This window comes from Heliangelus exortis, chromosome 3 (genome assembly GCF_036169615.1).
Source record: "Heliangelus exortis chromosome 3, bHelExo1.hap1, whole genome shotgun sequence".
In the NCBI taxonomy this organism is placed as follows: Eukaryota; Metazoa; Chordata; class Aves; order Apodiformes; family Trochilidae; genus Heliangelus; species Heliangelus exortis.
Window position 1 is genome coordinate 8620161 of NC_092424.1, and position 14535 is coordinate 8634695.

General features: G+C 35.8%; 1 protein-coding gene across 1 annotated transcript in view; it reads left to right on the top strand.

The window, feature by feature from the left end:
* SDCCAG8 (SHH signaling and ciliogenesis regulator SDCCAG8) overlaps positions 1–14535 on the top strand; it is a 100650-nt gene that overhangs the window by 50512 nt on the left and 35603 nt on the right. Inside the window, exons 14-16 of the mRNA XM_071739105.1 lie at positions 2139–2266; positions 4368–4476; positions 10499–10630. Of these exons, the coding sequence (XP_071595206.1) occupies positions 2139–2266; positions 4368–4476; positions 10499–10630 (369 nt within the window). The remainder of the gene's footprint in view (positions 1–2138; positions 2267–4367; positions 4477–10498; positions 10631–14535) is intronic.

Here is a 14535-nt window from a genome sequence, read left to right on the forward strand (position 1 = left end):
TCTAGTCTTACAGCTTTTATCCACTTTTTTTATCCACTTTTATCTCATCTTTTTTCACTCACCATGCCATCCATGGTTTCTGAGCTCCTACTAGTTTGCTCTGGACAGTTTTTGGATGGGTCCCCTTAGCAAGAGTGTTTCTGGTGGCAGCAGATTCTCCATTTATTTTTAACTTGCCCATTAGCATGTGTTCAACAGGAGAGACCCTGGCAATGAGGAATGGACCTTTACAGGCTTGCCTTGGTAGCTTGAGCTTCAGACATGCTGAAGGCAACCCCGAACAGAATGCTGGGCAGCCAGCTGTGTGCCAGATGACAGCACAGCACCCAACTGCACACAACCATCTCACAAGACACTGTTAAATAAAATACTGTGCTACTGCCACTGCCTTTAGCTGAAAGTGTCTGAGGGAATGTGCTGGTGCATTTTTGAAGCAATCCAGTGCTTATGACCACTGTCTGAAGGTAAAAGATGTTTGGAAGCAGTGAAGGGGTTTAACTAGAATGTTTCCCAGCAAAAATGGAAAGATTTTTCATGGTAATGCTTTCCATATTTGGAACTTAAACTCTAGGCAAGTATCTGTCCTTAGGGTAGCCCCAATATGGTTATGAAGTAATTCTGACAATGGAATGATAAAGTGCATGAAATTTCCTTGAAAAATGGGCTTTGTTTTCTTAACGCTATAATATTCTTGCTATCTAAATGTGTTCTCTGTGTCAAATCATTCTCAGTCTTACCTCAGAAAAACTGCCTGAGATTTCAAAGGGAGTTTTGCCTAAGGTAGGGCTTGCAACATCAGGACCAGGAATTAGTGTAATGTGACCCACCATTTGTATTGCTTTGGGGTAAATTTGAGAGAGAAGATTTAACATTGTGTGTGTCATGCTGAGATATTGCAATATCTCGGATGGGTTATTAGGCACCAATCCAAAGGTTAAGTGCAGCAGCCACATGAGATGTGGCTTTATCCTTACATGATCTATGCCTGTGTTCTGTTTTATACTCCCTTGAAATAGGTATTTTCCATAGGAAAAAAAAAGAAAAGGAAAAAAAAAAAAAAAAAAAAGAAAAAAAAAAAGAAAAAAAAGTGTTCACTTATAAGGCTTTATTGAAACTTATCCCAAGCTATTACAAGTAGTTTCTGTAGAAAAGGGTGTACATGTAATTTTAAATATAGAAATCAGTACATGGAAATTTTGAATCTGGATCCTGTTGTAAACCAGGTAAATATTTGTAACCTTTGGAAAAGCCTAGATATGAATTTGCAGTTCAGAACCTTTTCTAATTTTTATGCATCAATCTTTTTGGGGTTTTATTTTTCCATGCTGTTTTTGCTTGGCTTGCATTAAATAAAATGCTTCAATGGAGTGTGGTAGTCTAGCATTTGTTTTGCCTCAGGAGTAGATTGCCCCATCTTGCATATCTGGTCAAGTAAATTGCTCTCTTGCCTGTGTACTTCAATAATAGTGTGGAGCTTTAGACCTTCCTGTACAACCCCCTGGTGAGCAGAACCCCAAGGGGCTGGGCCTCTGTTGTACTGAAACCTTCTCTATTGTAATGGATGCATTCATCTCCTATTTACATAAATTAATAGTTAAAACTTGTTTGGTTGCTTAAGAAAACTCATTAAGCTTTCAGAGTAGCTGTATTATGGGCACTGTGGCAATCACTCCCATTGACTTGTCTCCTGCTGGTTCACTGGGAACCAGTCCATCTCGGGGTCAGGTCCCTAAGCTTCATCTCGATCTTAAAGATGTAGCATTTAAAAGAAAATGTAAATAATCTGTTAAATGCAAAATGGATATTGAGGAATGCCCTTATGAAGAAGAAGTCATGTTTAAAATGTTTTAAAATAATATCTTGTTTTCTTTTTTCTGGAAGGCTAATTTTTGCTCAGGAAATGGGTCATATTTTTTATCTGTTTTCTGCTAGTCACTGGAGAGTGTTTGACATTGTAAGAGAAAGGTCAGTTTGTATAACCTGAAGTGGAAGGGGGATGTTTAATGTGAAAAGCCTGTACAGTTCTTTTTTTTTTTTATTATTATCAATGAAATTATCTATTTTTAATTTATCATCTTCAGTATATGTTTTTAATGTTTCTTTATTTCCTTTTTTAATTTTTTTAAATAATTTTATAGGATGAAGAAACAGAGCATTCAGCAAAGCATTAGCAATAAAGCAAAGGCCCAAGCCCTTCAGGCCCAGCAAAGAGAGCAGGAGCTGACACAGAAGATGCAGCAAATGGAGGCCCAGCATGAGAAAACTGGTAGGTGGTAGGGAAAGATTAGAGCCTGGGCACTCACTCACAAGCCAGGCCCACGCCTTACTGTGAAATGACATCAGGAACACCTGTAACCTTTGGCTGGCCGAAGGGAGCAGATGCTAACTACACCGGAGATTCCGAATTACATATTAGTTAGCGTTTAAAAGAGAAAATGGAAAGTATTGCCCACTGTCTGTTGATTTCAGAGTGCTGCTCTCACATCTGTTGCACCATCTGGATTATGAGTTTATTTACCTGTGTTCAAGAAACGTAAAGCTGAGAGAGACCACAACAAAGTAGAAAAACAAAGGGCTTGTTTTTGGCTGGATTTTCAGGCACACATGTTATATAAAGAAAATAGCATCAGAAGCTCTGCGGGAAATGCTCTGAGCTTACAGTTAAAGTCTCCTGAATAGCATTGAACAGTTCCCACAGTACACACATTATAGCTACTCTAAAAGCTTAATGAGTTTGCTTCGGCATCCAAACTGGAGAAAAGCTTTAGCCATTAATCGGTTCTTAATTCACTGTCGCAGCTGGATGTAATTCACTGGCTCCAAATTGATATGTTCCTTTATTTAATCTTTGCAGCCTCAAACATTTTTAGCATTAGCATGTGCCTCCCCACACTCCCTCAGTCTAGAAGAAAGATGTTTAATTCCTTGCATACTTCAGGTTCTCTTAATAGGAGACTTCATTGCATTGACTTAGCTGATCAATAACTTCTAACCTTTGTTCTGGAAGTAAAATGGTTCCAAACAAACAATAAAAGCTTTTTGTTATTGTGAAGTACTGTGCCAACAACAGTACTAAAGGTGCATATTATAAACAAAAAAATTAATTTTTAGAGAGGAAATCTCTGAGCATGAAAAGGAGGAGGAGCTTCAGCTCTTACAGAACACAGTATATTCAGTGGTTTAATAAAATACTTTTTTTACCCATGAGTCCTGCAATATCTTTAGAAAAATGATATAGCCTGTATTAATCCTAAACATTGTCAGATAATACCTGAGGCAGCAGGCACATTTACATCTGTCATCTGATTTTTCTGCCTTTTTTGCAGCATTATCACAGTATTAAAGGACGTTTTTGTGTGTTCGGGGAATGCAAAAAGCTGCATTATGGCTGCTATCTACACAGTAGGAAAAGAAAAGAAGCTCTCAGAACCATTTTTCTCTGCTCTAGCCAGCACATCTGCCTATGACCAAGTGTAATTTTGCACAAGAGATACGTAATTTACTCTCCTGGTGCATAAATTGTCCCAGCATACAAAAATGAAACATCATTAAGGCTGAGTTTGTTTTTATATATCTCTAGTAGGATTAGGAGGAGTTGAAAATTATATCCATTCGTTATGGATATAAAGAAACCCCTGTGTATTATGACCCTACACATATACAAGGAATTTGGGTAACAGTGGCCTTTCTCTGATTTGAAAAGCAGAAATCAGGAAATATGTTTTTGCAGTATCTTTCTTTTTTAAAGAATAAAGATGCTTAATTTCTGGGTCACAAGTTTTAGTACAACCCAAACTGATAATTGCTGAAAATTAATTTATAAAATGATTCCTCTGCAACTTTCACTGGACAATAAGTCCATGTCTTATCACTAAAGAGAAGAAAAGCACATTAATTTTAATCAGAAGTCCCAGTACATAAAAGAACTGCCTTTTTAGGGAGAGAATAAAATGAGTATACAGCATGAGTATTTGGGTTGCCAGTGTATCCTCTATACCAGTTGAGAAGCAAAAGGCAGCTAAGTCTTGGCTTGGAAATCTTATCTTTACCAGAAATGTAGATGAGCTTCAGGCTAAAAAGCAAACCCACCAGATTTGATACGGAGTCTTTATGGTGATTCTTCTCATACAAGACCTGTCTCAGTGGCAACATCACTTTAATGCTTTAGATTAGCTTGTGCTGACACAGAGCCTTCATTTAGTGAATAATAATGTCATAAATCCATGTCCAAGTGCCCAAAGTTTAAAAAACATACCAGAACCATACCAGAAATATCCAAGAAATAAATTAAGAATATATATATATATGTATTTCTAAATTATTTATGAATTTATAGTATAGTAGTTTTATAATTTTATAATTTCTAGTAAAGGAACTGGATTCATTGCTGACTTCCCAGAATACATTCACAGCAAAATTAAAGGAAGAATGTTGCATGTTGGCAAGGAAGCTGGAACAAATGTCAGAAAAACGCAGGTTAGTGTATTTTTCTTGTCCTGTCCCCTTTACTGGTAGAGATGCTTCCTTATTTTGTATTTTTATTTTGGTGTTTGCATCTTGTCCTAGGTATTATCATCTCAATTTAAGATATGCCACTTAAGAAACATGGATTGATTTTTATCCACACTCATTCCAATTTTCTGCTTTTCAGTTTGTTTCTGGCTATTTCTTCAAATTTCTTAAACAATTCCAATGGAAAACTTGCATACTATTTTCTTCCTGATGTTCATAGTTTTAATAGGGAAGAGTGAAAAATTGTTAACAAAGCTACAATTCAAGTTTATCTGAAATTATTTGAAAAATATGGAATATTTAAAGTTCTCAGAACTGTAGTCTGGTTTATTTATTTAAGATCCATTCACAATATTGCACACTGAATAATTATCTCTGAAATAACTGTTGTAAAAATTGCTTGTCATTGAGACTCTGATTCTGCCAGCTCTTGTTATGTGGTGCTCTTCTTAAAATCAATAGCAGGTCTAAATACAAATCTATTAAAAAATCAGGAATAGAATAAAATCTGGAACAGTAAGCAGTTTAAATATATAGGGGTGTAAAGATAACTATTTAAAAGTTCTATAGGACAGGATTATCTTTTTTTTAAAAGTTAGTTATGTAATCCTATACCAATAAATAATTAGATTTTACATTTTTAAGTGTGAAAATAGTCCCTGTCAAAACTTTCTGCAGAGGTCATGTTTAGAGTAGAAAACAGGAACTCAAGTGGTGAGTTATCATTCTGCAACTTCTGTAAATTTCATGCAAAGTGCATTTGATAATTAAAGAGAGGATCATCTCACATGGCTTATGTGAAGTAAGGAAAATGCTCAGAAAAGATAAAATTGGTTTTCAAGAGAGGATTCGTTTGCTGGGCGGATTTAATCATCCTGTTAAGGTAAGTTAGCAGGGGCAACACTTGCTTGGGGAGAGAGTTCATTTATCCTACTATCAGTTTCCAGGAATAGTCAAAGTGGAATGATACAAGTATGATGACAGACATATATATATATGTGTGTGTATATGTAAAAATATATATGATTCTTCCTACAGGTATTGCCTCCACTGCCCATCCTACTTTCCACTGAATATAAAGTGTTGACTAGCTGTTAAGTTGAGAGATGAATCGCATCCAGAATGTTTGGGGAAGAAATGAGAAATTTGGGGAAATGTAGGAGATCTTTCCTTATGAATATTGTGATGGGTGCTTGAGAGAGGAGGAAACAAGTTTTCTGCTGAAAAAAATTGGAGCTCCTCTGCTGAAGTAATACAAAATCTAAATAGATTTGAATTGCGTTATTATTCCAGCAATAAAAATGCACACAGACTTTGTTGCTAGAGCTCACAGTCACAGACTAGTAACTGTAAAAGGATGAAGGAAAGACAGAAAACATACTGTGAAAACACATTATTCTCTGAAAATAAATACCAGAGATTGCCAAGTGTTTCTCCACCTAGCAGCATTAGCTGACTATGTCAAGAACCTGAAAAAGGGAAAAGGAGCCCTCTTGGATCTCCAGAAAGTGGTTTGTTTTGCACAAGAGTATGGAAGAATGTATGAAAGCAGTTCTCAGAAGTGGCCCTAAAATACCTTTAGCTTGCCTCCCTATGAGTGGGAGCTGCTGCAGTCACTAACAAGAATGGAGAAATAGGTAGGGATAAAGAAATTATGAGAAAATGAAAGCAGAAAGGTAGAACTGGAGATGGTGGAAAATGGTGAATTAATACATGGTTTCAAAAAGTTATGTGAACAAGATAAGATACAAAAAATTACTTCAGCAGTATTTTAATTGCTTGAGTCTGTCTTTCAGTAGCATCCCCCCCCAAAAGGCAATCTTCATGCTCATTGTCACTGGTAAAACCACAATTTTGGGACAGAATGCTGTAGCTTTTTCTTCTGAATAAAAAAACCAACAAAAAAAAAAGTACTCAGTCCTGGAAAATTTTCTAACTTAGTTCTCATTTACATTAATTAAAACAGATCAGCAGCAGTATGAGCTATTTGCATGAAAAATATCTTCTCCATGTTTTTTTCCATGCTTTTGACCTTACCAAACTGAATTTTGGACCTGGATGTGTGTTTTCTTGCTATACTTTTAGAATCTTTGTCGTATTTTCCAGGGGGTTAAAAACTAACTGTATACTAACAATGCCTTTATTTAAATGGTAAAACACTCAATCTTCTCTAATAACAGATACAAGAGTAAGTTTATTTAACATTTTTGGGGTTTTATAGGAAGCAAAGGGCTCATTTTTAATAAGAGGCATTTCAGATTTTTCTGTGGCAACTGCACATGTGAACAGTTTCATTGGGATGCCTCTTAATTGCATATATTTTTATTATTATTTAATACAGATTTTCTGAGAAATCTAAATTGAATGTTTTTTTGTAAACTGGGACCATTTTTGTAAGCTAGCCCCTACATAGGATTAGAAAAGCTTCAGAAAAACAATGTCAGGCAAATTATAAACCCCTCAAGCTGTGCAGAAAGAAGATGTGTCTGTGAAGGTTTTTGTATTCATAGGCATGTTTAAATACATAGTCCTTTGTTGATTTCTTCTGTTATTTTGTTCCTTTTTTTTTTTTTTCCTCTGATTGTCACTGTCTGAGTTTCTAGGTTGTAGATTAATGCTTAACACTACCCACTGTGAATTTGTGATTTGCGTTTTGTAATTAAGGGGAACAATGGGAGTCCATTGGGTCTCGTTATATATAATGGTTGGTTTAATTTGTTTCACTTCTATCTTGTTAATTGTAAATTGATCATTAAGATTTGAATTCTAATCTGTCACCAGGGTTGTGAGTATTGAAGCTAGAGCAATGATCCTGGTTTTAATCACTGATGATGAGAAACAAATTTTATAATTTTGGTACATATTGCAGTTCATATATTTTAACACTGTATTTTATGATGTTATAAATATTGTTAAATGACTTTTAGTGTAGTTTTACTGTTTGGACTATAATGTATAAATTATATTACTGGTTTGGCAACAGTAGGCATCCAACTGTGTGAGTTTAATTGAAGTAAAGAACTCGCACCCGGCTGAACTATTTTTCTGCATGTTTGGTTGACTGCAGTCATTGCACTCAATACCAGGAGTGAAATGTCTGGTGAAGGGAGCAGTACGAAGATGTGAAACAGCCTGTCTGAAGGGTTGGCCATTAAAATTATATGCAACAGTACTGTGTCAGCAGAAAGTATTTCAAAGCATGTCTTTAATTGCTGTACAAGTAAACAGTTGGTTTACTTGGAGAAAGAAAAGGCAATGCTTAAAAAGCCATGCAGTGCAAAAAAGGTAGTTGGGGAGTAAAGGTAGCATTGCCACCTCAGTGTTCAAAAATATATCAGCTCGTCCTAAAATACCCTGAGACTGACTTTGAATTGTGACTATTTAACATTTGTTGGTTGTTTGCCTCCAGTATTTGAATTTTTTTGAGCAACTGGTGGGTTTTTTTCCAAGGCTTTTCCAGCAAGCATGGTAGATGAATCTGGTTTTAAATAGGAATTGAGGCTTTCTTGGTAATTGAATGGACCCAGAAATATAGAGGCTTGGGGTTTTTTGTTGTTTTTGTTGTCCCTATCCTCCAATCATTCATTATCAAATATTTGCAATATAGTGACAAAGAAATGAGATTTGGCAAAATCTGTTACCCATCTACTTTTAAGCACACACTTTATATATTCCCGTGCTGTAGCTTTGCTCTGTGCAGTTTTGAACTAATACTGATTTCATACAGGTCTTTTGAATCTGTCAGGTCTCAGCAGGACACACAGATGCATTAACATGACTGTATGACTTGTGGGGCCAGCCCAAGTCTGCAGAAGTGTAATTACAGGTGCACTTTGTCAGGTGATAATGAAGACTCTTGGTGAGCACTCTCATATTGGAATCAGTGCTCTCTCTTTAACACAGATGTGTCAACCTTTTAACATTGACCTTAGTAGGCATTCTGCCCTATATATGTGCTGGACTCCAAAGTTGCAATGTAATGAAATACTTGAATTCATGTGGTCAGACTCCAAGATGTGTACTTGAAACGGGCATTGTGTAAATAATATTTTGACTGGAATTAATTTTATGTTTATTTCATTACTTGTAAGTTTTAGTAGCATTTTGATTTTTGATTGATTTGAATCCCTTGATCTTTCCAGAAAGATTTTGGGCACCTTCAAATTTGTTGGAGGTAAGACTGTCCCTTTAAAATTTTGAGTATTTTACCACCTTGGAACTTGCTTCTGCTGTTTCTGTAAATGAGACAGCTCCATATAAATACAGAAAAAGAAGCAAGATTGCCCAGTTGGGAAACCCTACAAACACAATCATTTACAGTATTCCCTCATGGCAAATGCAGTTGCATTTTGCTGGCAAAAAAGAAGGCAGTCTTGAGTTACCCCACTGGATTGGGCTTTGAGAGTTGAGGTCTCTGTTGAGCTGCTCAGCAGTGACCCTTTGCTTTTATCCACTGATTTTCTTTCTTACAGTATCAGTGTCAAGTACAGATGTATTCATGCCATGTGATAACAGTTGGTCCAAGTGACAATGCTTTGTTAATGCTGACATTTAAGTTACTAGTATTTCTGTAAAAAGTCAGTGTAAAAATTCAGCTTCAGTTACCTTCCTGTTACATTCTGCCCACTGTTACATACCCATCCAGGAAACTCTCATGTATTTAAGTTTTATGTACAAATACATCAGCAGAGTTCTGATGTATTTGTCAGTCATGTTCCTTAATGGAGCTGTAACTCCCTATCTGAATTCAATTACACACAGTCTTTTTCCAAAGTTTCCCTTACTGGGTTCTTTTAGATTCACAGATGATATCATGTATTGTTCTCTATTTAAACATGTAAAGATTATGTTGTCATTTCTAGATTTGACTTGTCAGGGTAACAACATGTTTTTCAAGGAGGAGTATTCCTTCCCCCCCTGCACTTTGTTGTATTTTTCAGAATGTCAGTTGCTGTTGCATTCTGTAGCAGCCAGGAAGGTAAAGTATCTTTCCACTGTAACTGCAGCATATTTAAGTTTATGATTTAAAGATATCTCTGAAGCATTTTAACCTCAAGATCTGGAGTGGCAGATGCCATAAAACAAATTTGCTTGCTTTTGAGTCTTACTTTCTGATGGTATAGCAGATTCTGACATATTCTCATTAACCTTTTCCAAAGAGTTAAACTGTACAAGTGCATAATGTATATTTTATCACAATTTAATCTGAGAGCTTTTCCTGATATTAAGAAACAGCTCATGCCTGTTTCTCCATGGGCTGATGGTTAGAGATGTAGCAAGTAGCAGTCCCAGGTCATTCATGGATCTGGTGTCTCTGCTTACCCGTGAAGAATAAGAATTGCTACAAGTTACTCATTCTCTTAAAGGCTGTGTGGAGTTTTATGTAGATTAGGTTGTGCCTTTATGATTTGTCCCTTGTTTCTTAAAGGTTTTATTAATTTTCCTCTTAATGTTTGTGGGGTTTTTTTAATCTGTGTAATGGTATTTTGAGCCTGTTAGGTTAATAAAGTTTCTCAAACGGTAGCGCTATTGGGAGTTCAACCTGTACTGTGCAGTCAATGTTCAACAAGTTTTCAGTAGCCATTTTTTAAATTAATGTTAGCTTTTACTAATAAAGAACTTGAAATGTGTTTTCAAAATGCTGGCCAAATTCTTGCTTAACAAATGTGAATTTACATTTATTGATTTCTGTAACATTAACACATAACACCAAATGACATGCCTTTTTAAATGAGGCTGAAATTAGCATAACCAACCTATGACTGAGTGTTTGCCATTGGCATATTTACCAGACACCCTTCAGCATCATGTTTTTTTTGTTTTAAGATGATTTGAAAATGGTTTGTTTCTGTAAGTTCTAGTAATAGCTTGTTTATGCATTACATATACATGTATGAAATTTTATAAATGCTGAAGCCACATATTGATGGCACGCTGCAGGATGCAATCTGACAACATCCATCATCACTGTGTTTTACTTCTGTAGATCTGAAGTCAACCAGCTTAGTCAGGAAAAAGAGTATCTTCATGGCAGATTGGAGAAGATGCAGAAACGGAATGATGAATTGGCCCAACAGTGCATCCAGCATGGGAGAATGCATGAGAGGATGAAGGCAAGGTAGGAGGTCCTGTTAATCTGTCAGTATGTGGAATGCTCTACTGTTGTGTTGTGTAAACATAAAAATGACACTAGGTTGTTTGAAAATAGGATACTAATGAAAATGACCGCCTTGTCCCCCCTGTACCCAGTTCCCCCCCACACCTCCCAAGCATTCTGTCAAGTTTTTTTTATAACATCTTTTGCTTGTGCCATTTTGGATAAATAAAAGGAAAGCTTGAACAACATAGTCTTCCAAAGAATTCAAGCCTAGTACATATGTGTGTGGGCTGCTTCGGCTGTTCTCTGCTCTAACTTGGATGAATTGTTTTACCATATAAAAAAAAAAAAAAAAAGAGGGGGGATTTGTGGGGGGGACAGGAGGGAAAGGAGTGAGGCGGTAATTCAGTAATAGGGATGTGGAGTACAGATGTGGATTCTATTATGCCATGTAATAGGTGTGGTTTTTGGTTTTACCACCTTACCTTTCTCAGTAATATTCATCTTGTATAAAATTATATAAACAGACAAATCTTGCTGAAGATCCTAGTAACCAGAGAACTATTAACAGCTTGCAGGCACCACTAGCTTTTTCAGAGAAGCAGTGATATCCTCCAGAAAAGTTGGGAGCAGCTACAGCAAGACTTTTCTTTTTGGTACTTAAAAGTTCATCTGTACTCTTGTTCCATTTTCCACTCCATAATTCAGTGTAACAGGCACTGGAAAGACCTTAGGTACAGTTGGGGAAGCAGGGAATAAAGTAGAGAGGGGGGCCGAGAGGCAGCTCTGCAAACCCCATAGCCAGGCTGCCTCTTGTCAGTAGTGAAAGGGAAAACATAGGTTAACTTCATTTGGAGTACATGATCCTGGCTGGGCAAATTTCTCTTTGCTTTTTTTGACCACTGGCTACCTAATCAGAACAGATCTCACATGTGTTGAAGCAGTCAGTGGTCTTGTGTGCTCATTTTTTTCCAAGTATTGATTTTATTTTATTTTTTGCTGCCATCTCTCCGTTCTCTGTCCCTATCAGCTTGTTTCTCTACATGCGTTCTTTATAGTCTTCCTGACCCCCTACTTCCCTCTTCCTTTTAAGATTTCTCTCTGTCCTTCATCCTGGTCTTCTGTAAACCAGAATTGTCATCCTCTTTTATAGCTCACAGAACAAAGAAATTCAAAATACTATGACTGCATCCCTAATCTATGTGACCACATCATCTTTCCATTCCTTTCAGTTCCCTGTTTGGTTTCTTTACTTGTGGTGGATTCTTAGCATATGGGGGACATCCACTGAGAACTCAGGGTTATGTTCAGAGGGGAAAAAAACGAATTATTTTTTTCTCCCTTAGCTGTTGTCCTGTAGAAATACTGATGTGAATTTAAGACTGCTTTGCAAGTTCATTTTGTTCAACCTTTCCTCTGTCAGAACCAAATAGATCTACTGGAATGTGTTGCTCATTCTCTGCTGCAGCAGCAGTGATTATACACTAGAAAAGATTTGAAAGCATTAATCCAGAACAAAAAAGCAGTTTGAAAGCAGAGTGATCCTGCTGCAGGCAGTGCCTTACATTCTGCTGCTGTTTTGCAGACAACAAAGACGGAAAACATGACAGTGAAAGCATTTGCCTTATTTAGTATTTTAGAATATGTAAATATAGCAGAGTGTATCAGGTATTTGAATCATGAAAAGTATACTTTACTGGGATTTTAAGAGGGAGCTCTTAAAATATTTTAATTATCATCTTGAGTTAAGTTAATTTAAGATCTAGGTAATAAGTGACAAGACTAATAAACTGCTTTAAAAATTGAGTGTAATCCAGGTTTAATTTCAATGTGAAAACTATAATAACTTTTTAGTATTGGTTCCCAAATGCTATAAATTGGTTATAAGTATTCAGATCTAGGTGAAGGAACACAGAAAATGTAACTTCTACAACAAATAGATCTCCTCATTCCTTGTATTTATGTTTAAGGACTTGCATAAAATAAACCCAGTTATTTTTCTCTTCTGATTTTGAAAATACAGATCTGACAATTTTGTAAAGGGATAAGAGCAAATAACAATGTGTTTTACCTCAGACTTTTATCCAACACTTAGGTATTAATAATCACAGCAAAATAATAAGGATGATAACTTCTTAACACAGTAGGTTTCCCCTTTCCATGAAACTACAAATGGCACGGGTCTTTTTGTGGCACACTCCAGCAAAGGGACTAATTTTCCAGCTGTTGCTATTCTGTCTCTCTTTGGAAAATATATATTTTATTTTTTTTTTAAAAATTTAAAATTTAAATTAAATTTAAAAAAAAAAAAAATTTAATGTCATTGACTTAATTTGGGACCTGAAAGTTACATTTAGTAATAAGGAACTGTGGTATTTGTTTAAGAAATCTTTGTCACTACCTGTGTTCTAGGAGACTGTGACAGACCCTGATTTAACTTTTTTAGTAGAAGGAGTAAGATCTATTTGATCAATTGGAATTTCTTTTGAAACAACAATGTTTGACTAATTGTGGTAAATGCTTTACTGAAGATAAACACAATAGCACTTTCTCTGACATTCCTAGCTCTCTCTTTGAATATGTGTTGCAAGTGAATATAGACCAAAATGATATAAGCAAGTTTTAGAGAGTATTTTATTGCAAAAATTAAAGATTATTTTTACTCAGCTTTCTCAATTTAATGCAGATATTCATCTCTTTCAGTTGTTTGTGCTCAGTGAAATGTATATGGCATTAAAAGAGGCAGATCCAAATGATACAGTTGACACGTTATTGGGGCAAATTGAATTGAAACATGCATGGTTTGCAGGACTAGGGAGACACATTAAGATTGCAGTGAAGAGTCACTTTTCAAGTCATGTCTCTTCAAGTCATGAAGAGATGTTCATTTAATGCTGTTAATCTAGTAAACCTGTGGATCTTTGAGATACATGTATGATTATTTTTTTTTTACATTAGGCTGCTCTTTGATATTTTTTGGTAAATATGTGCTTCTCATCTTACAGACAGTGATTTGTTTAGCTAAGTACATTACCTCTTGGAGAAATAAATTTCTGTTTGTTACATGGCAAAGAGCACATGGGTATAAGTTTTTCAATCTCAGCAAATTGTATTTATTAAATTCTTCAAATTCCCCTTCTCTGCATATGTGTTCATAGTAGAAATCAGCAAGTAGCATGTAATACAGAATTTCCTATAAGGCAGCTGTAAAGACAGAAAACTGGCCAAGCATAAGATTAATATGTAGCAAAAATAAAAGGTTAAACTACCTTTTTTTTTTCTTCTGCACTCCACTTTGCAGAAAATATATAGACTCCACAGGAAGGAAAATCCAAAACCAAATTAATTAGGTAAATGAACACATAATTTTGGCTTATTCTCTCATTTATCTGTTTGCAAACTGATTTCAAAGGCATGCTTTTTTACCTCTGGAGCTGGACAGTTCTGTAAATGCAGATCTACTTTCTCAGAAGCTCTATACTGGTTTGGGGAGCAAGAAAAAAAGGCAAGAATCTACCTAGACCTGTTATTGATAGAACATGTTTATGAATAAGTAATATTTGCCCAAGCTGCCACAGGTCAGGATCTCATCAGGCTGTTTAAGCTTTCACTGACAACTCCTGTAGATCCAAGCTTCAATTACAGCTTTGCTTTTCTGCATCTGTTCTTCTTATTATAAAGCGAACATTTGATTGTAAGTCATCTATTTATATAATTTCTTATGTGGACAGCCAGTGCCTAAAATGGGAAGAATTTAATTTCATGCAGCTAGCATTTTCTCTGTACATTTCCTGTTAAAGACCCAGATGTTGTGTGGAAATACTGCAAATACAAAGTAGTGTCAAGTAGGAGAAGAAAAGCCTAGGCAATTACTTTCCTTTTTTCAAGATGAGATAACCATGCCTTCACTTTTTATCAAGAAGCCA